Raw genomic sequence first — 26,292 nt, 5'->3', positions numbered from 1 at the left:
CCCTGACAGGTTTATTTGCCATTTCTTCCTCCAAATATCTGTTATTAGTGCCTCAAAAATGTATCTCCACTTTTAAATTAAAAAAAAAGGTAAACTCCATAAGTTTCTTGAGTATGTGTCACAGTCGTGTTAACCTCATTAAATTGAATAAAATCTTGTTCAGTGTAAGAAACAGCTTAATAAAGACCCATAACAAAGGTTTCAAATATATTATTCTTCTCTGTTTGCTGAAGAAAAAAAAAGCTGAATTTAGGAGAGGATCGGGTTTACGTCAATAGTGTTTGCCTAAGTAGATTACAATAAGAACACTGACAACTCCTAATTTCATAGCAAATTTCAGATGCCTTCTAAAAAGCATTCATGAATCTTCTGCTAAAATCACCAGTTCTCTGGAATCTGAATTTCTAGACATATTAATTTCTGTATTATAGTAAAGGCAGATGAAGTTACTAATTTTAAGCATCTTTTTACAATTAGAATCATGTATATGAGACTTTGTAACACAATGCTGGCAAGTCTGTGTCTGCAGTTAAAACCCATTAAATTTATTGATATTTATATAGTACAAGTATACCTAAACATTGCAGATCACCCCATCTGTTAAAACTAAGTTCCAAAAAATATCAGGGTTGGTTGAAGTTCTTTCTACTTTCTTGTCAGTGACTTGTTATGTTTCATTAGAATAAAAACCATACAAAATTATTTCAGTTTTGAAAAAAGCTACTCAATAGTAAATGGTCAAAATCAATCCTGGTTGATAGATTTGCTTTGCTTTGAAGTTCCTCAGTCTGATGGATATGGAAAATCTGTTGGAATCTTAGTGTTAGACTGTAAGAATGAGTGTGGATGCCACACATACCACAAAGCTCCAAATCTGCATTAGAAAAAGACCAAAGGAATGCATGTAAGACTGAGAATCATGAGTTATAATTATGGATTTGCCTTTTGCTATTGCCTAGTATTGGCTAAGTCATTTTTCTGTCTGTAGTTTATTTAAAATGTACACAATGAAATTTGTATCCACCTTTATTTTACATTAATGTTTTACAAAACTTTGATTCAGAAGGTACCATGCAACTGCAAGTGTTATTGCAGGCTATACCAATGCAGAAGCGATGCCACTCTTTTCAATACCACAGTTTCAACCATTTTGCTTATTTACTGTTCTAACATGAGGAAAAAGTGTGGATTTCCACCAAATCAGTACATTTAGAGCAAGATACATATCCAATAATACCTCGGAAAGGTGTGTATATATATGAAAACAACAAGAGTCAGGGAGATAAACTTATAGTTCTAGTACAGATAGTAAAGCTACTGTTGTCAGAATGAATTTTTGAGTTATCTCCAAAAAAAGTAGATAATGCAATATGAAAACACTGGAGACAGAATTAAGAAGACATTGTATAACTTTTACAGTAATATAATCTACCGACAAAGAGATAACTCAGGGTTATCTCAGTGTCCTTCTGAAAGGAAAATTTCATAAAAACAAATATTTTATTCTCACCAAAAGTATTTTTATCCCATTTCCATGTTCCTGAGGCTCCTCCCAAAAGTGATTTTTCCCGGCATAAATTCCTCTTACAGAATAGAATCACCAGCAGTTAACATAGAATAATTGAGGTTGGAAGAGACCTCCAGAAATCATGTAGTCAGCCCTGCTGCTCGGTAGAGGTCAACTCAAATGTCTTACTCATCACTTATTATGCACATCATTACATTTTGACTAATTCATGGCTGACTTTGAGATCCATCTGACCATCAGGAGCAAATCTTAGAGTTCTTCTTTTCATCTAATGCAAGAACTGGGGCTTGTTCTGTGCCCAGGTTATACTTTGTAACCTCCAGTTTCAAAAACATTGAGCAATTATTCCTGTTAATTATTAGGCTCATTTAAATAAGAGAGAATTGAGACGAATGAGTACCATACAGATATTGAAATGCTTTAGATAGTTTGTCAGATGGTCTTTAAAAGCATAGGTAGTTTTTACCATGACAAAAACATTGTTTTGAAAAAGAAAAAAAAGTTATAACAAAAGTACATCACTGTGACAGGACGAAATGTTATTTTCTCTACTCTTGAGTCAAACACGTAAAATAATTTTAAGGCTTACCTTAGAAGTAAAGCTTAATTGTCAGCAAAGATAGCCTAACATTTTAAATGCAAAACATATTTGTTTATAATGTTACTAGTCAACATATGATAGTAGTTAACACTAGTTTAATACTAACTTAGTGTGATTAATAGTCTACTATGAGTTTATTCAAGGCAATTACCTAATTAAATTAATTGTTGACAGAAAATGTGAGGGTGCCAGTAAAGGAAGCAGCAAAGGTCAGAATTTATAGGTTTTCTGAAACTGCACTTTGGATTATATATCCGCTGTTTCTAAATAACAGCTGTATATGTAGGTCAGACTGAAAACGAGCCAAACTCATAATTAATTACTAATTAACTACTTTCTGTCTTTCTAAGCTATCAAAGAAATTAAGCTGATACCTGACTCAGAGGTGGTGCAGCTTCTAGTGCAGCTGCAGTGAATAATGAGGAACATATGACTTTCTAAATAGTCAGAAGTACCCATATGCATAGACAGATATACTTAATTCTTTCTCTTTATTTTCCTTCATTTCTTCTCATATAGGAAAAACAGGTAATTTGATATGCCAGTTAGACAGTTAACACGATGTTTATTGAGGAGCTAAAGCTTCAAATGACTGGCAATCGATTAAATTTCTGTTGTCTATCAGCACATACTTGTTACTTTACCATACACCCTAGGGCACCACTTTAATTAACCTTATTTGCAGCTCCCTGTACAACTGTAGAATACCATGCAGTCAGAGGTGAGCTTAGGGCTAAAAGAATGTTTTTAAACATAACCATTATAACTTCTTTGAACTCCAATTTGCACTCATTTGGGAAATTATTGGTACTGTAATAAAAGGGCTTTGGAACTGATATGGACATTTCAAGACATGGTCCTCTGCTCAGCTATGGGAGAACTACAGGTTTTTTGCCAGGGTTAGTGTAGTTAACTCTTCTACTCGTTAGTTTTCTAGAAGGAGGAAGGAATGTGCATAGAGTCACACTATTCTTTCTAAGCTTTATTATCAAACTTTTTGTTTGTTCTTCTCCATTTCATACTTTTTAGCTATTTTTTTTCTTGTGTGTCTTTCTGTTCTCTCTACTGTGTATTTCTGTTCTCAACTGTTCTGTTTCTCTAGTCACGTGCCATTACTATCTATGTCAAATGACACTACTATCTTATATTTTAACTCTGAAACTTTACAAAATTATTGCTGCTGTTTTCCATAAGGGCTTTTGTCCCTTGAATTGTTAAAAAAAAAATCTTATTGCTAAGGCAGACAGTAAAAGTAAAAAGTTCTGCACATAAGCATAATTTAAGATTTAATTATAAAATAGATTCAAAATTCACTGAGGTCAACATTACTTTTGTGGTGATATCAGCAACGCTGATTTCATTTGTGTGCTTTGTAGGAGCTTTATGATGACTTATCTTTTCATGAATTTGCCATCTAGAGAGCAAATTTTTGTAATTTAGTGAGATGATCACATTACCAGTAATAAATATATGACTATGAAGTGTTAGTGTATCACATAGTGAAATTATTGTACCTGTTGCATAATCTAATCTTTCTTGTGCAACATCATAAGTAGTGCTAAAATAATTTCATTCTAGTGTAATGTGTGATGAAAACAGTATCTAGAGTTTTGGGGCTTCTTTTTCTTCCCACTAACTTTATTGAGCTCTTGGCAGGTCCAGAATTTTGAAGTATTATTTAGAGAATACTCAAAATCTGTTCAGTCAGCATTGGAACACACAAAATTATTTTCACTATTTGAAGAATACAACAAGCAAGCCATGAAACCAAGATCTTACAGACCTTTGGAGTTTGGTCTACAATAGATAATTGCCTTATTGCAATGTTCATTGGTGTGACTGACTGATTGACTGACTCTGACTGACTGACTGACCTTAGGGTTTCTATTTCAGGTATGCACTGTTGATTATATTTACACAGAGCAATTCCTGCAAGTGTTGTGTATCTTACAGTCTGTTTTGCCTCAACTAAGCAACAGCTTCTTGGCATAGATGCATCATGTCTATAATTTTTGCACATACATTCCTAAATTACTTACATCACAGAAAATTGCTACTAAATCGTGGTGGAACTCCATATACAGCAGTGCAGAACCAGATCTTTAACACCTACTCATCCGGATCACTTTTAGTTTGTTTTCTCTTGTATTTCAAATGTGTAATGCCCTGCAGGGTATGATCTATGGACATTTAAGTGTTGTCATCTTCCATTTCACACCGACAGATCCTGTTGCTAAAAGACAGTTACTCTTACAGCTCCTCCAGTATACCACACATAAGCACCTAGTGTTTATTTAATTCAGTTATTTTGAACATAATTATTTCTCAGATGTTGTTCTGCACTCTCCTTTGCAGATGAACATGACTGCATTTCCCCTCTAGGATTCAGAGGTGGAAGCCAATATGTCAGAGTAACTTTCTGCCAGTGTTCACAGGCACATGTCAGTGTCTCCCTCCAGCTACCTGCACACTGTGCATCTGATGCTCTGTCTACATCTTAGAGAGGTGGATAGATGCTTAAATTGCATAATGGAGTGTATGGAATGACTTGGAGATACAGGCGCAGAGGGATCTTCTAACTTTCAGCTTCTTCCCTCATTCTCAGTTAGACCTGAGATACCTTTTCCACTCCTTTCTCAAAGTCAGTCAGGATATGCACATATGCGTTTAATAACTTCTAAATGTTTTCTTGTCAAGTTCAGAGCTTATAATAGACATTTTAAAAAAAGTAAAACATTTACCACAGGGAGAACTAACTGCACTTTTTATATTCATATTCATGTATGTTCCTTCTTTTTCCATCTCTCAAATATCCCCCATGTATTTTTCCTATTCCAGAAGATTTCACATCCTTGAAAAGATAATTGTGCAGGTAAGACACAGAGACTGATCAGTTGGTGTGTTTTTCAAACTTAACCTTCCTCTTTTGCTGTTGAAAGTAGAGAAATAAAAGATGTTGGTGACTCAGAAATTATGTAAATGTAAGATTTCAGCCAAAACAGAAATTGGTTGATCTCAAACTTCCTCCTCTTCTTAGGAATGTGGGCACTTAGGCCACTGAAAGGTAGACAAGTTACTTTTCCTGTAAATATGACACCCTGAAGTAAAAATTTTTGTCCTCGTTGGGTTCTTTGTTTTCCAGCTTGCAAATATCAAGTGAGTCGTCATTCACATGCAGGTAGTAACTTCTATCTTCATAGCACTGGAACTGTACTGAATCTCCTTGGCAATGCATGATGAAAAAGTTATTATCTTCATTCAGCTATGAAAATATACAAGGTAAAGAATGCATGTTACATTTTTAAAGCCTTTCTATAGGGTTTTGTGTGACAAAAGTTCATGTATGTTGCTGGCTTGTTGTATTTTGAATGCTTTTGGCCAATGACACATTTTTAAATAAATCTTTGACAATGCCTAATCATTTTGGGACAGATTCTGTGATAATTATGAATAAAATAATACCCATCTCCCTCAGAGCACTGAATAATAACAGGCTTATAGCTTCACTTTTTTGCTTCACAGAAAAAAAAGTCAATCCACAGTTTTTCTTGCCTCTTTTGAAGTAAAACTATAACGTTACAGTAGAAATTACTGTTAAACAACTGTTCTAGTAACTATGATTTTTCCATACATCTCATTTCCAATGTGCTTTTTTTAAGACCCATCTCTACAGGAATAGCTGCAGTTCAAACTGTGTGTGTGGTTGTATTTAGCCTCTGTAGGCACCTTAGGATAAAGACTGAGAAATAGTCCTTACCAGAAAAGATCATGCCAGAGAGAGGAAGAGTATGTGTTGAAAGGCAGCCCTGGAAACCATAAGACCTGGAGACTAGTAGCCCTGTGAAATTTGCAAAACCTGGTAAGCTTGGGGTACCAAGGAGCTGCTGAACCTGCCCATGTCCTCTAGCACACACTGGCACCTACCACGGGTCATGTAACCCACACCACATCCAAAAGGGCAGCAGCTGCTATAGGTGGACAAGGATTACAGGGCACTATATGTGACCACAGCTGCCGAAACGAGGAACCCCATGTGCGACTGTGCACAGCTCCAGGAACCCTCCGGAGTGTGGGTATGAGCCCGTGCTCCTGATTGTGTACACTGAGTGAAGGAGTAACTGAGAAGACTGTGTGAATAGTTATCTGCTGCTAATCATAAGACCCGGCTGGCAATAGTAAGACCTTAATTAACAGAAAATTGAGATTTGTATTTCTGGCAACTCAGCCTCCTGTCAGGGAGCAGAGAATATATAATATCTTTTGGGAAAGACTGAATGCATCATAATCTAATTATTTCAACTTTCCCTTTGAGTGACCTCTTTGAACACTCATCCAACCAAAAAGACAGTTCTGTAACACTGACAGGTCTGGTGCATTATCATTGCTTAAGGGGACCTCTAAAAGGAAACTGAGCAGGTCCAGAGAAGACCAACAAGGCCAGTGAAGGGATTCGAGCACAAGTCCTACGAGGAGAGGCTGAGGGAGCTGGGGTTGTTCATCCTGGAGAAGAGGAGGCTCAGGGGAGACCTCATCACTCTCTACAACTCCCTGAAAGGAGGTTGTAGCCAGGTGGGGGTTGGTCTCTTCTCTCAGGCATCTATCAGTAAGACAAGAAGGCACGATATTAAGCTCTGCCAGGGGAGGTTTAGGTTAGATATTAGGAAGAAATTCTTTACAGAGAGGGTAATCAGACATTGGAATGGGCTGCCCAGGAAAGTGGTGGATTCTCAGTCCCTGGAGGTTTTTAAGATGAGACTGGATGTGGCACTTAGTGCCGTGGTCTATTAACCTTGTTGCGCCAAGGGTTGGACTTGATGATCTCAGAGGTCCCTTCCAACCCGGCTGATTCTATGATTCTATGAATGCTTGGGGAAAAGCATGAGAATATTAAAGCATCACAGCTACACTTGAGATTGCAGCATTGGCAATAACGAACTTTCCATGGAAGGAGTAATGTGTCCTTTCAGCCTGTATGACAAAAGGCCTGTGTGACAGTTATGGTAGAGTACCTGAAAGAAATTTGAGGACACACTTTCTATACCAGCAAAGCCATAATGGGAAGCAGCTAAAATGTTCTGTCCTGATCGAGTCAGTGTAAAAACAATGTAACTGCAGCTTCAATCCAAAAAGTCTGTTTTAAATAATACTGTTAGGAAAGTTGAGGAAAGTTTGTCTTTAGGAAAGAAATAACTTTTAGGGACTCAGAATGGATATAAGGAAACATATGGAATAAGACAGTTTGGTGAAAGAAAATCTGCAGAAGCAAGGAGAGAGATTCATATATATGATGCAGAAATACATTCTAGAGCGAGGGAGACGCCAGTGTGATCTGCTGAATGTGAAGCCAAAATTACGTGCTTGTAAAAGGAGATTGAGACAGAAAAAATAAAAAATGCCTACTGTAACAGCATGAAATGATGGAAAATTAGATGGATAACTGTCACAGGAAAAATTATTTGGTGAATGACATTATGTGACTAGGAGAAGAAAGAGGAACTGGGAGTAGAAGCATAATGAAACACTGTTAGGACTAGGAGTTGCAGCAGGTCATTGGAGAACAAATTGTTTTGCAAGAAATCATGACAGAGGTAATTTTCTATTATGGCTTGTAAAGAAGGATGGTGGAGAATGTGGTCAACTATTGCTAGAAAAAGTTCTTCCTGACGACAGCTTCTACAGCAGCAGGGATGCCTGAGGGGTTGTTTGGAAATTCCAAGAAAAGAACTGCTGCTTTTCAGCTACAATCTGACCATTTGTTTTCCATTGCATTAAATGAAGAACCAACTTGCGGATTAGGTTTCACATTTAGTGTCAAAAAATACACCTTTTCTTATGTCCCACAGGTGATTCACAATGCACTTGCAATAGCACATGTATGCTCATGTTTGAAAAATGCTACAAATATTGTCTCCACATGTTAAAGAAAAATACATCAGTGATGGGAGCTACAGAAAGAGGTTTAAATAAATAGACTCAAAATTATGTAAGGTCAGATTGAATAAGGCACAGTGAGCAGGCTAAATTCAACTGCTACACTCCAAATTAGGACGCAGCCAAAAGATAAAAAGGAATAGATATGAAGGCCAGATGAAACAGAACATCTTGGATTGTTATGACTCATTGTGCAAAGGAGTACAGGGCATACTGCAATCTACATTTTGCCTCATAAGAAACAAGGAAATGAGCACATGATTAAACAGGCATGAGTTGTACAATGATAATAAGCAAACCAGTAAAACTGAGCTGCCACCAAAATTGCATATGAGAAGCTATGGACCTTGGAAGGTATTACAAATTAATTATGTGATTTGTGGCTAAAATAGGGTTGATGACACACCAGGGTTTTGGCTATTGCTGAGCAGTGCATGTACAACATTAAGAGTTTCTCTTTTTTCTGACTCAGCCTCAGTGAGTAGGCTGGAGTGCGCAAGAGGCTGGGAGGGGACGCAGACGGAACAGCTGTCTCAGAGTGGCTGAAGAGATACTCCATGCTATATGATGTCATGGTCAGGCATAAAAACTGATGTTTTTATGGAGGATGTGAGGTTGAGTGGGTGGGAGTTTGCTTCCAAGGAGGCTATTGCTCAGAGACTGGAAGGGCATTGATCTGCTTGTGGGAGGAGTTGAGTAATTGGGGTTTTTCTGACATTCACGTGGGGTTTTTTAAGTCTTTTGCTTGACTCAAAAGTTTTCTTACTTTTGCTTTTGCTATTCTCTCCCCTGTCCACAGGCAGGGAGTGGGTTTGGGTGAGTAGCTGGGCTGGGGACTTGGATGCTGGCTGGGGCCAACACACTTCAGTGCTTTTTCTTCTCACAGCTGGTCCTGTGCAACCAGCCCTGGCTCTGTTGGTTCAGGTGTATTGGACACCCCTTCACTGAAAGTAAACTGTGGCCTGCACTCTGCCACTAAAGGGGTCAAGAATAATGTTTTGGCAATATCAGTTGTATCACTCTGCCACATTTGATTGCCATTTGTACTGGGGCAGTAGGATAACTGATACAGCAGCCCAGTCCTCAATAGTGGCATGACTTTGTTCAGCCCAGAATAGTCCTCTTTCACCCTCTGTCAGACTGTCACACTGGCCATATGTGACTACTGAAGGTTGAGTGAAGCTTGCTGATCACTCCTTGGCTCTCCAACAGATGAATCAACAGTTGCAGCCAAAAAAACCCCCTCAAGCTGCACGCTGGGTGCCAAAAAGGACTGTGGGTGGTTGACCCCAGCTGGCTGCCAAACACATAAACATGGCATTGTCACTACTTAAAAGGTCAGAAGTTCTGAACCAAGGTATTTTGGTGGACCTCACATGACAGGTTTTACCTGTTTAGAGTTTATTTTGGTCTATTTAACTGGAGTAAAGGGTATATCTCACAATACAGAGGACTCTAGAATAAAAACTGTTACAGCTATTAATGGGACTTTTACAGCTGCAGTCCTTCAGGTCTCAGTTCACCCAGGCTGAGGAATTCCAGTCAAAATTTTGGGAAAATGCTGTCAAGATACAGTCACCTATTAACCCTGAAGATTATCCAGCAAAGAACTGTGCTACCAGTGCTTAGGAAAAGCTGAGAGGGATAAGTATACATATGTAAAAGTCTGAGGGTGGTAATATGTCAAGAATAATAAAATATTATAGTTGAACCAGAACAGAAACTATGCTGAAGGGAGATACTACAGATATGTACTGAAAAAATGTGTACCTTTCTGATAGCCAATATATGCTCACTAATTCCTGTTCTTCTGGAAGAGTAAAAAAAAGAAATAGTAAAAATTTATACATAATTAATGAAAATGGTAAAATAGGAACCATATTGTCTAGTGGAAGAATTATATATAAGGGGCTGGGGCACATTCCATCACTGTCAACATATTGTGGGGAAACAACTGGGAAAACCTTTTGGTGGTGGAGTTAAATGGAGATACTGTTCTGTGTCTCTTAATTCATCATGTTGTATGGCTAACTGCATTTGCTTCTATGATATTATTAATTCTGATAAGCATGTTTTACTACAGAGCTAAATAATCACAGTTATAAGCACCTGAGTAAACCACTGGGGATGGTCTCCCCACTGCTGCTCTAGCTGGAATACTGCAACTGTGTGTGCTATGTGAGGCTGTAACTGTGTCTACTGTGCAGTTTTCTACTCTTTCCATGATAGTGTTGCAATAAATATTGGTTTTCATCTGTGTTACCTTCCTGGCTTAATCCCCTATCAGTATCAGATGTTATTACAAACTATTATGTGCTGTATCAAGTTTTTATTATTTTATTCCCATAAGAACCTAATTCATACTGGTACCACAAGCCTTGGTTACAGAAAGAGATGTTGACAACACTATATGCAACTCTACCTGCTGGTATAACAGCAGGCTCCATAGATTCTCACAGTCTCACATTTCTGATAATTCTACTGGCACTCTTTAAATAAAAAAAGGGAAATGCCTGTCTTTAGGATTACGGTTCAAAGGTACTGGACTAGAAGTCACATTGCAGCCCCACATAGCTTTGTCATTGTCCATGAGAAGTATTTTTCCATCTCAGTGGACTACTCCTACACTTTTCCATTCTAAGGACAACTGAGGCTCTATTCATCACACTAGAAATTTTTTACTCCTTGGTGCACTCATTTTAGATGGTTTATTAAGAAACTCATGAGTCAGACTTGACTAAGATTTTGCCTCTTGGCCCAAATGGACGTAATTCAAGTGCAGACTACTGATTTCTTCTCGCAAAAATGAATAACATTTCTTCTTCTGTTTGAGTGTATTAACAAGAAACCATGATAAGCAGATCACTGTCTGTCTTGTTAGGCAACAGATGGGTTCTCAGATTGAATTTTTCATTTTAATTCTTTTTAGAAACCCGAACTGATGAATAGGTGTCTACAGGCAACTGTTACAGCTCTTCTTCCCAGATGTTTCCCCAAACTTACAGGCATCAAGACTAATTCTTTCCCTATGAACAGCTCCACAGAAAAAGGCATGTGTTTTTATTTGAAAAAAAAAAAAAAGAAATATATTTTAGAAGGATACAATATGACCGTGAAAGTTTACATCATACAAGGAGGGGACCAGTAGTTGCCTTATAAATTTCCTAAGCTTTGTTGTTTTCTCCTTCTGTGTAGAGTCAAAGAATATTAGTGGCAGGTAAGCAACTCAGCAGAACTTACACAAAGGACCCACTTAGATTTTCCAAGCCTGGTATGCAGGAGATTGTTACTTAATTAGTATAGCTCATACCTTTGGAAGATCATTTCAGAAAGACTTCATTTTACCAGAATTGGTAAATCAATCCTTTCTGGTTTAGGAGAAAGGTTAGCAATGTTAGAAATATTAGGCTGGGAATTTCAGGTTTTCAGGGTTTCATATTCACTGTAATGAAGTTCTGAAACTATCTGATCCCAGATAGCTCCAATTTTGCCTGCTGTAACTGGAAAGTTTTTCTTTTCAGTTCCCCTTAATAATAAACTCGCAAGGCTACAACCCTAATAAAAATTATTATTATGTACATTTCCTTACTTTTGCATTTCCTTTAGGTTACAATGTCCATTTAAGGTATCTTAGAGAGCAATTAAAGTAATTTCCTTCATGTGCTCACAATGTTTTATCATTCCTATCTAGAGAAGAACCAACAAAATCAAGCTTTCATTACAAACATGTTAAGAAAACAGCTGGCTACCTGTATTTCTACCCACAAGGCATTACGCCTGATCTGTAGTCATCTAATGATACAGGATTCATTCTGAACATATGACAGGAAGTGCTTACTTTTGATTTCTTCTTTAGAATAAATCATGTATGCATCTTTTACAGCTTTATTACTTCCCCGAAGTTTATGACTCATGGCATCACTATTTCTTACAGATGTTCCAACCTTTGTAATCTGATTCTTCTAGACCTGCTAAACACTCATCCAGATTTTCTAGCTCTTGTCTAAGAATTTCTATCAGATGAAAACTGCTTTGTATCTCCCTGCATTTTATGTAAGCAAAATACAGGAAATATAACAATCTTTCATGTATTAATTGAAAGTCAGACATTTTGTCTGTAGATTGAAAGTACAAACAAGTCAGGTAAAAAAAAATGGAAATTTTTTTCCTGAAGGAAATAATAAAGATCAGCTGAAAGTACAAGAAAGTAAACAATTTTTCACCTAACCAGTAATAGCAGGATGCATTTAGATGCCCTTTTTATACAGCTATGTTTGCATACACAGTGTCTCACACACATTTTTTTGGGGTTTTGATCAAGATTGTATACCTGTTCGAAGTCAGGATCTTCATGGTTGCATGTTTTCATGTTGCATCTTTCCATGGAAGGATAATCTGGCTCTGAACAGGATGCTTTTAAGACCTGTGTTTACAACCACCAAGATTTGTTAATTTTATCATTTAATTTGGCAATTTTTTTCATATTTTGATTTTTTAGCTCATCACATGTGGCATCAATTCTAAAGAATTATAAAGTTCATTAATTATTATAGTCAAATTATCCTAGATTAATAAATTGGTACGTTTCTGAAACATTGCCATGAATATATCCCTCTTTTAACATTTGCAACACAAAATGAATTGGGTTGAAAGCCAATACTGAAGGTAGATCTTCAAAATGTTTAATGCCCAGATTCTGTTTTGCAATGTAGCACAGACTGAACCATGTTGTATAAGGATACCAAAATCTTATCACAGATAAAAAACCTTGTTGACTTCCATATCAGAATTCCTGTTGAAATTAAGAAAATTATTTCTATTCTGGTGGAAAAAGAAGGTCCATGATCTTTCCGAGGTTTTTATCCCATCTTCCCTCATTTTCAGATAAAAACTGCTTTCAGTGATGTCAAGAAACATAATCTGTTATGACCTCAAACTTTAAAAGAAGTCATTGTTAAGTTAAATCCATTAGGGATCAGAACTCAATTCTTTTCCTGATTTGGTGGAACATGTTCAAACAATTAATTTATGAAAAGGTAATCCCTTAAACAGAAAAAAATCCTTTCACAATAATCGCTCTTTCAAGGACAGAAAGGAAATAGTATATAAATATAATTTTATGTACCTTACAGCATACATTCCCCCAAATAATTCCAGGAAATAGATTTTATATAAAGTCATCTATGAGTTAAAAAACAAATGAAAAACATCCAAGGAAGTACTTTAAAGGAAGTACTTGGTGATTTACACCATCATGCATGGCCAGCATTAGATGAAGGGTCATTCTTTATCTCAACACAACCTGTGTAAACAGAGCTTCTTGGACCTTTGCCTTCCTTTAGGGGGTAGATTGCAACATAGCATTCTTCCTCATAGCATTTCTTCCAACACAGCAAGATTTTAGTAATGGTTATAACCCCTTAATAGGGAAGACTATCCTTGCCTTCTCTTCCAACCATAAACAAACCTTCACAAGACTGGAGAAAATGAGAATGCTCAGACAATAGGTGGTTTAAAACAAGATATTCTGTTTCAGCTCAGTATTTTCTTTTCATCACATTCCTCATCTTGCAGCGTGTGTTGATTAGGAGAAAATAATTCCCTTCTTAAACTCTTCTCTTTCCAAGGCAAGATGCCTGATTTCTCCCCCTCTCTTATTTCCTGTGTGTTTTCTGGTTAAGAAGTCCCCTCTTCTTCCACAGAGACTGGACCCTAACAACCCCGACTGTCTCCTAACCCAAAGATTTTCTCGGAGTATTTCCCCAGAAAGAATAAAGAGAGGTACTTGGAAGTTGTGGAATGTGGAAGGTGGTAAGTAAAGTGAATTTGAAAAAGTCTGTGGGGGAAACTGTCCTGTAGTAAGAAAGAGCACTCACTAGTTATAGAGGAAATTAACAACTTCTTACCTTCAGAGAGAGGCGCTTCTTACCCTTGCACAATAGGACAAATTCATTAAGCTTTGATCTCTGAGTGAGGCTCACCAAATTTTTAGAATCTGTTTTACACAGAGAAGAATATTGCAATAATAGGAGTATCACTTTGTAAAATGAAGCACAGATGAATATACTTTATAAAGAGAAAACATTCAGGTTTCCTTTACATTGATAGGCATAGGCACAGAAATAAATATAATCATCCTTGATACCACTCTCCTGTGTAAATTATTTAAAGCCTATCATTTTATGAGGCTTTAAATTTGCTATATATATGCTTTATTTCTCTATATTTATAGTTAATGTATGGAATATCAGTTATACATTAATATATATAAAATGAACTACAAAGACACATACAGTAGTAGTTAACACATACATATAATACACATGTTTATGGGATATACATGACTACATATATGTTGTTATGGAAAATGTAGGATTTTTTTTCCCTTTTACTTTCTGTATGCTTTCTAGATCAAAATCCTTCTACTATCGTTATTGTGGGCATGTTGGATTAACTCTTCTTGAGATAATACTGGTTTTGCTCCTGCAGGAAGTAAGACTATATCAATAATATGTTTCTCAGCTTGATAAACTGACAGTATTTGTTTCCTTCTGGTACTGCAAGGCCTCAGCTAAAAATAAATAAATTAAGTACCCTTTGCCAACATAAAGCATTACCTATTACAACCTACCACCTGTTGCAAATCCATTACATCAATGACTATCCAGTGATGCTATATCTATCTGACTGACTTGCAAATTTACGTCAAATAATATCACTTGTGCTTTTTAAACTATCTCAGGTGTACCATTTGAGATAAAAAATACAAAAGACAGTAGCAGTTGATCTATATGTTCCTCACTGCAGCAACTGAACACAAATTTTACAGAGGTTAGGAAATTATGCATTAATAGTTGCAGTTAAGAAGACTTTTTTTTCATGTTACCAAGGGTATTTTTTAGTCTCCAAATTAGCAGAACATATTCATCCCACTTGACTCATTTTAGCTTCTCTAATCCTGGCCCTGATTTTAGCTGCCCCAACTTTTCCCACTTGTATTGCTTTTGTGTTAGTCTACTGAAGAAATTTTGTCTGAGACAGGTACAGCATGAAGATATCATAAAAATCCATGTTAAAAATTGAGATGAATTCTCCAGCCTAAACTGAGTATATTTTAGTCTGCTTACATGTGTGTTCAGATAAATATAGTAGAACGTAGGTCTACAATTCTGTCATTTTTGTTGCTTTTTGTGACATCAGTTTAGATTTTAATTGCAGTTACAGCTGCGATTTCAGCCATAATGTGTAAGAAACAGATTAGAAGGCAAGAGAGATTTCTTATGCAAGTCAAGAGAGTTCTGACTTGGAGGTAAGAGTGACAACAAAAGAAGTATGCTGGAGTCCATCCAGTTGACCAGGGACATAAGACAGCATGAGTTACATCCTAACTATCCTTGGCTTTCCTCATCTACAGAGTTTACTGTGACTTGCTTTATACATTGTTTAGACTGAGTAAATCCAAAGAAGTCCAATTTTCTCTATCACCTCCAAAAGATGTGACAAGTGGTCTACCAGCAGCCAGCAAATGGCAAGGAAAGTAAGAAACCTTTCCATGATTTTATATGTGTACTTCCACTTTCTGATGGCCTTTGAATTAATTACCTAGTCTTTCTGGTTACTAAAACCTTACCAGAGTTTAAGGGTCAATTTTAAAATCCATGCAAAGAAAATGCCTTGAAATTAATGAAATCCAGTAACTTTCTGCTTGGAATGTTCCTAAAATGCAAAGTGTTGGAAACTGGGAGGATATCAGTATTTTATACTGTTCCACAGAAATCTTCGTTTGGCCTTTGTTCAAGGTGCAGTACTGGACCAGATGGTTATTTGTTCTCATTGATTACAGCAGCCTTTGATAGCTGGAATTGGAATGCATTTTTCATCCACTGTAATACCTGGAACCAATACGTCTTTAATTTTCCCAATTGTTTCTTATGCATACAATACGAAAGTTCCAAAAGTGTGCCTCCTCTTCCTCATATCCATTTCTTTTTGTTTTTCCTCTCATGCTACAACAGCTTTTTGCTAGCTAAGACTCTTATGCCAGCAATAGAGCACTCGCACTTTTCTATAAAAAATTGGATTTTCTAGCTTAAATACAATATATTCTCTTATATACATTTGTGTTCAGTCCAAGCCGCTAGTCCTAATTTGCTAAAGCAAATTTTGTGCATTTGAAGATTTATTCTTATGGAACACAGAAAGGCTATTTCATTTTTGGAATTCTCCAATAACCTGATCTAAGTGAAAAATCTGATACAACATGTTACTTCTAATGTCAAGTCTATGTATAAAACATTACTAACTTCTTTTCCTGCTCTCAAACATATCTTCAAAACTAGACCCTAACAAACAGAATGATACCCTTTATTTCATAGGAGATTTACCGGTAACTTCTGATTCATTCCTCGTAAACACGCTCAACCAAGCAATGTCTAAAATAGAAAATATTTAACAAATATGTGGAATTAGAGACATACGTTCTTGAAATTTAAAAATGTTACAAACAATTTAAAGAATTGTTTTGAAACATAATCTGAGAAAGAGCATGTAATAGCAATAAGCATCAGACTTCTCTTCTGGATCTCTGAATTCATTTAACCCTGTACAGTTAGACTTGCTAACAGGTACCCCAAAATCGGAACTCTGAATCTAATAAGTGTACTGATCAATTTATTAATTATGTTGTGTAAAAGCGAATGCACCTGAGAAACTAGAGACGGGCAATCAGATGTAAGGCCTAAAATCCTATAAGAGGGGAACTTGAAAGTGCTTTTGCAGCAGGAGTACCCTAATAAGAAATGTACAAGACCGGAAGGTAACAGATAGTGACAGCAGGTGGTTTAAGGCTTTTCTAACACTGTCCTGAATCACCCAAACAGTCAGCTGGGAAAGACATCACTCACTTCAGGTCAAAGTCACAAACATCCAGGCTACAAATGGTTCCTAATATTAACTTAGTTGTGTCATCATGAATATATGTTTGTGGTGCTTGTGTGCTTGTATACACAATAATATTACGTAGCATTCTGTCTGTTTTTCTTCTAGAAATATCTTATACATTAGGACTCTCAGATGATGAATCTATTCACAAACTGCTTCCATTGTATACCTATACAAGTTTTGGTTCTGTTCATAAATTAACAATACTGATTGTATGAGTCATCTCAAAATTCTATTATGTTATCAAGAAGAAACTTAAAAAGACATAAATCACACTAAATACCTTATCAGTGCAGCTGTCAATAGTTACAATTTAATAGAATAAAAATCACATAAATTAAGTTTATAAATATATTAAGTGAGTGTTACATTTCTTTATCTGAAGCATATGTAATGAACTTCTCATTCTGTAAAAGCTGGGGGTTTGTAAGAAACAGTTTCAATACTTTGATAGCTAAATTACAGATTTCAACTTTTTCCTGTATTTTGGTTAGAAATATGGTTTATTGGGTTTTTTCGCCCCTGTTTTCACATCTCTGGGAAGTATATCACTCAAATAATTGCATTTGATATTATTTGACTTTACCAAAAGTACACTCTCTAACAGGCACTTTCATGATGTTAGTTATGATAACATGTTTGGTGTCAAATTGAGAAGCCCCATTTGAAACAAAAGAGTTGTTTGAGACAAAATAACCCCACAAATTCCAAAATATGCTCTGTTTTTCTCCATTTGCCCTTGTCTCTGAGGATTATCTTTATGTTCTCTCTTTTTAGAGCTAAATCTCTAGACTTCCCACTAAGTCAAGTGAGCATGAACAATATAATCTTCTTATCATTTAAGTATATTACATACCTACTGTAAACCAGGATAAAAGTTTTCTTGTATCACTATCAATATTCATAAAGATGCAGTATAATATTATGTCTACAAAAAACGTAGTATTACAGAATCATCTAGGTTGAAAAAGACCTATATGATCATCAAATGTGAACACTGATCTGACACTGCCAAGTCCACCATCTTCCTCATCACCATATCTACACACCTAAATCCCTCCGGGGGTGGTGACAATCATTTCCTGATCAGCCTTTCCCAAAGCTTGGCAGCACATTCACTGGAGAAAATTTTCTGGCGCAGCTTGAGGTCATTTCCTTTCATCCTGTCTCTTGCTATCTGGGAGAAGAGGCTGACCTACACCTCACCATAACCTCCTCTCTCGTAGTTGTAGAAAGCAATAAGGTTTCCCCTGAGGCTCCTTTTCTCCAGGCTAAACAACCTCAGCTCCCTCAGTCACTCCTCACAGGACCTGTGCTCCAGACCCTTCACAGCTCCGTTGCCCCTCTCTGGACACACTCCAGCACCTCAATGTCTTTCTTGCAGTGAGGTTCCCAGAGCTGGACACAGTACATTTAATAGTACATTTAAAAATGTTCTGAGTACTACATTTACAGTTGGTGAGTTTTGGTATATAAAGCATACTACCTTCATGGGATTGTGAATCCTTGATTGATATTTCATGATGACCATCTTCATCTATGTCAAAATGCACTGTTTTTGAATCTTCAGTAAGTATATAGCATTTCACTGTTTGTCGCAGACTAAACACTAAGCAAAAATGAATTGTAATTAATTTTGCTAGCAACAGAGAAATGGTAAAATTCCATAATAAAAAGATCAAGTGTATTTTTCTGGCAATCATTACTTGATAATCTATGTTTATTTGAACTGTGGGCAGAATAGCCATAAATATTAGAAGTCCTAGGGTGGGCTTAAGGAGCTGGTTTGGGGGATTGATGGTGGTGCGAAGAAAGAAAATAAATATTTCTTTGTTTAGAAGGCTATCTCAGTGAAGAAGAAAAGACATATGCCAAACTTTTGGAGAGTTAACATGTGTGAAAACTTGAGCTTGAAAAAACAGCTTCCAACCAAAGAGTCTGAGGAATAGTGTAAGAAGGAGGGATTGTGGACAACCTGCACATAGCTGCCTTCAAGAATACTAATGTGGACAGTATGAACTTAAAAATGAGAGAGTGGGCCCACATTACCAGTTGGTTGGTGAATGAGTAGACTTACAGTAGGGAATAGAGCCCAGTGGGAAATCGGAGCCAGAGCAAGATTTCGCACAGAAGCCTTTAAATGGAGAGACATGAGAAAAACAAAGTTATAAGATTTCATTCTGAAGAAAAAAAGAGGTAAAGCAGAGAATGGTTCTCTGCAGCATACTGTTTCTGAACTTGTTTCCTTTATTTCATAGGTAAGTACTTGCCTGTTTCCCAATCTTGCATTTTGAAAATTGGATCGGTGTACAAACAAGAGCTTTAGGTTAGAGTACATATGGCTACCTAAAATAACAGCATTTATTTTGGAAACCAGACATCTCTTACTGAAAAAAATGCAGGTATTTTTGGCTAAAAGCTGCTAGGAGGGAAATTGTTCCCTATTGCTACTGATCACAACTGTGCTCTTCTGGATGTCAGAAGGATGTAGGTCCAGACGTTTGGATGTCAGACACCTACAGGAAAACATCATAGGGCACAATTTTGATTATGTTTAGCTGAACATTGTTTACTGGAAGAGATTTGCTACGTTGAAATCCAGTTAAGGCATTTCTGAGATCACACAGACCTCTAGGGTATGCTGCAAGATAAAAAGTCCTTTCTTTGCCAGAACAATTAGGCAAGCAAAACAACAGGATACACAGAATGCATCAGCAGTGGCATAATGTTTTAGGAATGTGTGGCTTCACCAAAAACTTTGTTACTTATTTTATGTTGAGGTACCTCCTCTGAAACATCTGTATTTAACCAGATATTTTGAAAAAATATTATTGTTTCAAAGAAGCTTTCTTCCTACTCTGTTTATGCTGAGCAGAAACTCTGCACACACAATAAAAGAGAAGGATGATGCACATTCTAAAAGCCCAAACAACACCCTCCAGAAGTGGCAGGTCTGACACATTCGGTGTTGGACCTTTAGCACGTGCATAGCTGATTTACACCTGGGTAAAAGCTTTTTCTTCAAAGACAACTGGCTATCAGGCTTCCAGAAAAAAACACAGGTTGTTCTACAAACCAACAGGACAACAACTACAATAATCAATACAGCAAACCTTTTAAAAATGATTATATTTTGGTAGCTATAGTGTAGGAATTCTGTATCTAACTAGAATCATAAGAACTAGCACAGTGCCCAAAACAAAATGGCTGGCAAGCCTGCTTATGGCATTCACTCTTTTTCAGGGAGATACATTAGGAATTACTTATCTGAATTCGGTGGTGTGAAAAATCTAATGCTGATATTTTAAGGAGTATTTCTCTCCTGGTCATTTTAAAGGCAGTTTTTGGGTTTTAGTTCCACAAGTATAGACAAACTGTTCAAGATACTTAATTTTGTTGAATTCTGCCTTGGATTGGAATAATCTTTCCAAGATTACTAAGATACCTGTCACTCACGTAAGAGTTACCTGAATTTCCACGAAGTGTTTTCCTTCTCCTAAGCAGAGGCTGCTTCTTAACAGACTGCCTTCGATGGCGAGACACTTCATACGGCTTTTTATGACCTGAGCGGAGCAGCATTCTGGGAGCATCTGAGAAATACCGATAACCTCAGCTGACTTTCTTTTCCAGTCCTAAAGAAGGAGTTAAGATTTGTCACAAGACTTCATGTTTCTATTGAGCAACAAGTTTGTAAATATAAGTTTGATAAATGACAGTACAAGGAAACAGATAATAAATGTTTGAGTGCTTGCATGACCCAAGCACATGTCTAGCAAGGCAAAAATGGTGTGTTTCCAGTAATGGTGAATAACAGTAATGAAGTTAACTATCTACACTTCCACTAAGATGCAGGATATCATGGATAACAGAGTTGTGTTGAAGTAATATATTTTGAAAGAGTTCCCCTTAGATAAGACATAATCAGTTTATGTGACTTCAATTTCTTTATGCTTGTCAGTTGTAGGAAGCTAGCTACACTTTGCTAGCTGGATTGAAAAAAGCACATTCATTTTGTCCTTCAGGATACAGTCCAAGATAATTTTCAAAGTATTAATAAGTGATTGAAAATGATGGTAACTTCAACACAGCATAATCTGATTCTTAGTAAAGACATGCAGCTATATTGCAATCTTAAACTGAAGTTCAGGAAATTTTGCCTCAGGAATGAGGACTGGAATTTGAAAATTTGAGGAGTATACTATAATTATTAAGGAATATCAGTTAGTTTAGATATCCAAAGGAGAGATCAATGTCTAAGAATGGGAACTACACTGATGGAGGAACCCCGTAGGCAAGTAAGATATTCTGTTGTTGCAAGTTAAATCACTGGATTTCAGAAAACCTAAGGACCTCACTTTGGCTTGAAGAAAGGGAAACTGAAATTCTGAAGTCTACACACTCTCCTGAAATCAACTGTTTATGACTACTGTTTATGGTAAGCGCAGACCAAAGAAAACAACTAGCTTCAATTCTGTTCTATCACTGAACATTTGAAACAAAAGAAAACACTCTTTGTGGTTTTTCAGTAAGTCCTGGAATCTGGTCTCTGGAAACATCTACTTGAATAGGGCTCTGCGGTGTAAGAGGGCACTAATACTAGCTTGTGGATCTTGAGAGATACTATTGTGCTAGGTGTTCAGTGTTAACAAAGCATTGAGACTTTGCTAGATCTATGAGGCTCAAACCCAGACACTTAATCCCTTACTGAAGATTATGAAAACATAAGTGTAATTCTAGTTTGGCTGCTCTTGAACAGAAGTTCTGAAGATCCTGATTTCTGATTTTTATCTACATTCATAGTCTTGAGGCTGTGTTATTTACACTCACCACTGTAAGAAAAGGAGAATGATCACAAGTCAAGACTCTGAAGAATTCCTGAAGAGGGCAGAACAGTTCAAAGACATTTTCAGAAGCGTATTTAGGAAGTGGATAAATTCTTAGGAAACTTTCTGTGATGAATGATGGACAGTAACCTTGAAGTTCTGAAGGACTGTACTAAAGTTTAATTATTTTGGCTTGTTTAAACAAGTAGAAAATGGAAAAGTCTACAGTAGCACTTCACCTCTGTTAGCTCTACAGAACAATTAAAGATCTCTACAATAAATAACAGAAGCTTCCACAGCTTGAATTGCCTCACATGTCCCTAAAGACTAAATGACACATAAATATTCTTATTTCAATAAGCCTTTCCTCTCATGAAATGTTCTTCCATAGATGTTACCTACTCCCACTTTTTTCATTTAGTCATAGTTTTTAGTGCTGTGTATATCTCCCTATGTCAATTTCTTTATTTTAATGTCTTTCATGCCTATTTCTTTAGTTCTTTTCTTTCTTCTCTAAGGTATATACTGCTTGAAGAGGACTAGGAAGATCTGGATACTATTCTTGGCTGCAGATATGTCTGTCTTCCATTATTTTAGAAATTTGGATCTGTTTTTTTTCATTTTGCATCTAAGTACAAGGGAGTTAAAACTCTTTAAATTGCTGAAACCAGATATAAGTGAGTACATTTGTGGCTAATAACAACAAGATCACCCTAAAAGCAGAGGGAATCTTAATTTTTTTCCTACTACGTAGACCATATAAATTCATTTATATGAAGGCAGCAAAGAAAATCTGTTATATAGCCTCTCTTACCCCCTCAGTGTTCTTAACCATCATTCTCTCTTTCACTTAACCCTAAGACACATCCGATCATAAAATTAAATCAAATTCAGTTCATGAAAACAACATTTAAAATTTTGGAGTACATTCACACAGTGGTGTCTTCCAAATGCTATTTCATGCTGTAGTGGTATATTTGTAACAAGATATGTCTAAGAACATTAAAAGATCAGAACTGTTTTTCTTGAGGGTATTGGGTTGCAGCTGTTAGTCCTGCTAGCAAGGATCATAAGTAACTCCTCCAGGTTTGTTCCAATTTATTGGGATTGAAAAGAACTTTTGGCATCCTATAGCTAATAACTAATGAGGTTATACTCTCTTTCAAATCAGACGTCACAAAATCTATAAACTAAATAGAGGAATATCCAAAACCAGACATAAACTAGATGAAGAAAGAGATTTCAGAAGAGAATTTTAAAGTCAACTGAAAAAAATCACTATTTCATCACTAAACAAGTAGTCTGATAATATAATCTTAAATTGAAGCCTATTTAATCCTGCTGTAATCTTCCATTCTTGCTTACCTTATTTTTCCTGTTATTTTCTCTGCTGGGATACTTCTACTCAACAGAATGCTAGAAGCAGCTCTGTTACAGCGAATTTATTGCCTGAACACAGGGCAGGAAGCCAAACCTCTGAATAAAAGAAAAGTGTGACGTGGACCTAATCTTCTAGATCTCCATATACTCTCATTTATATCAACATTCTAATGGCTCTAACTGCTCCTGGAATTCCAGGAGTGTTGGAAACAGCAAGAACAAACTTTTAAATGTCTGTTTCTTTAACATACCACAGAAGCTTTCCAGCCTGGAACTGCATGCAAATTTTTAGCCAGGAGTTCTGTGCAATGCCTGAGTATACTCATAGATTATATTCTCACATTTTATGACAACTACTGTTATTCTTGCTATTTGTCATTCTTTCAAGGTTGATTCACATGCAGATAATGGGTTTATAGTAATATAGACATATTAAAAGTAGGAGTTATCCTCTGTTGCAGGGAGCTCAAGACAAGCTAACTGCTTAAACATTTGCACAGCTATCAAATGGGCTTTGCAGGCATTGCATCAATGGCAATACTTGGACTGCTTGTGACATGAGTGAACATGTCACAGCAGATGTGCTACATTTCTTTGCCCATGAAGCCCAGATAGTAACTAGGTCTTTCATTATCAAATTTAGTATGTTAATTGGCTTTATCTATCTACGTATATATGTTCCTAACCCTTTGCTCACTTACTGGTGAGTCCTCTCTATTTGTATTAACTCTTTTTTTTTAATTAGTGAGCCTTGCATTTCTAAAGAAGTGAAACACAGTTTTATTTACCACACTGAAACAGTGAAATTCCTCTGAAAACAATGACACTAACTTCTTTTTTTTACCTTCAGAGTTTTCTTAAAATCAAGGAGCTACTGCTTTTATCTGTAATTTCTACTCTATATTAAGAAAGTTCTATATTTCACCTGTGTTTGATTTAGGAAAAGTCTTTTTTAGATCATTAAGCCCTGGTAGGTGGTATAATGCTGTGTTTTATATTTAGGGTGAGAATAGTGTTGATAACACACTAGTGTCTAGTTGTTGCTAAGTCGTGTGTAGTGCTAAGCACTAAGACAAGGACTTTTCTCCTCCTCACACCACACCACTAGCGAGAAGGCTGGAGGGCACAAGAATCTAGGAGGAGATACTGGTGGGACAGCTGACCCTGACTGACCAAAAGGATATTCCATACTCTATGGTGCAAAGCTCAGTAACACAAACTAGGGGAAAAGATGGCTGGGGGCCACTGTTTGGGAACTGGTTGGACGTCAGTTAGTAGGTGGTTAGCAGCTGTTTAGCAGCTGCATTGTGTATAATTTGTTTTGTCATCATGGCTGGGCTTTGCGAACGAAGATTTGGGAATTTGTTTTGTATATTCTAATTATTTGTGTATATTCTAATTATTTGTGTATATTCTAATTATTTTATAACAGTTATTTTTATTTTCCCTTCTTTTTCTGACCTTTTAAACTGTCTTTATCTCAATGGGTGAATTTTACTTTTTTTGCCCCAAATTCTCTTCCCCATCCTGGGGTGCCAATGGGGCAGTGAGCAAGTGGCTTGTGTGGTGTTTAGCTGCCTGCTGGGTTAATCCCAAACAGTCCCCTTTGGCACCCAACCCATAGGGTGTGAAGGGTTGAGATAAGGACAGATGTCATGAGAGCATGTTAAAATTATTTTTTTTATAAGCAATTCATAGTATTGGTTTAATAGTCACTGCTCACAACACTGAGTTGTATTATGTAACATCTTACTTGCTGTGTATGTTCCCTGTTGTGCTGTTTATCACCTCGGGGTTAAGGTTATATGGTGTTGTTGTACTTTGTAACACAGGTTTATGATATGATGAAATTCCTGTTGTCAGGACTGCGGCGTGCATGCACCCGGCATTGCCACCATGTCTGCATGGCGGGAGCCACCTTGGAAATGGCCTGTCATTTCACCATCCACCTCCTCCCCTCAAAGAGCCTATCCATGGGGGAGACGCCCTCCTTCATCCTCCCCTTCTCCTTCAGGGAAGTTACAACAGCTCTTGGGAAGTCTCAATATCCTCAGCGTGTTCAAACCAGCATGTTTGTATTGCTGTGATGCATGATTGTGTTTCAGGTCTTGTGTAAGGCTTACACAATTACGTAAGAACATCACCCAGAGATCTGCCCCAAGGCTGCATAGTTATGAGTGACAGGGTGTGTGGGATGGTGAGGCCAAGTGCCTAGGACAGTGGGCACCTCCAGCATTTTGGAACTTCACCTCTGAATAAGTGCAGAATCCAGAAAATCTAGTAAAATACCTGGAAAAGGTGAGCTGTCACCCTGGTAATTCCAGAGAGACCCAGATGACTGCAATGTGCTGGGGCCTGGCCCAGGCTGACCAAGCCCTGTTCACCAGTGCTCAGTGCTGGTGGTGGGGAGGGAAGGTCTTCAGGCCTGACAACAGAGCTGAACCAGAGAACCAACCTGTGCCAGTATCAGCTACCCCTGTACACAAGAAGAAATACTGGAAGCGGAATTCATCTCATTCAATAAGGGATGAAGGAGCTGCTTCTAAGAGGAGCAGGAGGAAGAAGTGGATGAGGCAGACTACTCCAAAGTAGGTCCATCACAAGAAGAGGAGGAGCGATAGGTGACCACTGCTTGAGGACGAGTCAGAACTCTTAAATGGGGAAGAACCACCCAATGATTCCTATCACTGAGTGAGGTGCTGGATAGGTGAAAGGATTTCACCTGTCAGCCAGTTGAGCACATTTTCACCTGGCTACTCCAATGCTGGGATGACAGGGCCAGTAACCTGGAATTAATGCATAGGGAAGCTAAGCAGCTGGGTTCATTTTCTAGGGAAGGGGGCATTGATGAAGTGATTGGAAAATAGGCCCTCAGCCTCTGAAGACTGCTCTTGTCAGACATGAACGAAAGTTATTCCTTCAAGGAAGATGTTATATATCATACAGGCAAGAATACCACCATGGAGAAAGGTACCTGGTACATGAGGGAATTAGCCATGCTGGAAATTCAGTACAAGGCAGCAAAGTGGTGTGTCTTGGTTTTACTGACAATGTGCGCCAGCTTATGGAACCTCTGATGGAATAGAAAC

The 26,292-nt window shown here is 37.2% G+C and overlaps 1 protein-coding gene across 2 annotated transcripts; it reads right to left on the bottom strand.

Annotated features, from left to right (window-relative positions):
- Positions 1-369: 369 nt before the first annotated feature.
- On the bottom strand, positions 370-23,273 carry LOC113981927. Of its 2 annotated transcripts, none has more exons than XM_027709631.1 (8): positions 23,189-23,273; positions 20,468-20,632; positions 19,078-19,134; positions 18,487-18,609; positions 16,445-16,492; positions 13,967-14,055; positions 12,391-12,483; positions 370-5,391 (listed from the first exon to the last, which is right to left on the bottom strand). In XM_027709631.1, the coding sequence occupies exons 2-8, from the start codon at positions 20,577-20,579 to the stop codon at positions 5,203-5,205; spliced, it is 711 nt and encodes a 236-aa protein (XP_027565432.1). In that variant the 5' UTR covers positions 20,580-20,632; positions 23,189-23,273; the 3' UTR covers positions 370-5,202. The 2 variants fall into 2 exon arrangements, with proteins under 2 accessions (XP_027565432.1, XP_027565433.1); XM_027709632.1 differs by having other exon boundaries at positions 20,468-20,672; positions 23,189-23,227.
- Between the last annotated feature and the right edge of the window lie 3,019 nt (positions 23,274-26,292).

The sequence above is a fragment of the Neopelma chrysocephalum genome, unplaced genomic scaffold (genome assembly GCF_003984885.1).
Source record: "Neopelma chrysocephalum unplaced genomic scaffold, ASM398488v2 Primary Assembly neopelma1_96814, whole genome shotgun sequence".
NCBI classification, from domain to species: domain Eukaryota; kingdom Metazoa; phylum Chordata; class Aves; order Passeriformes; family Pipridae; genus Neopelma; species Neopelma chrysocephalum.
This window is presented reverse-complemented; position numbering and strand designations above follow the sequence as displayed.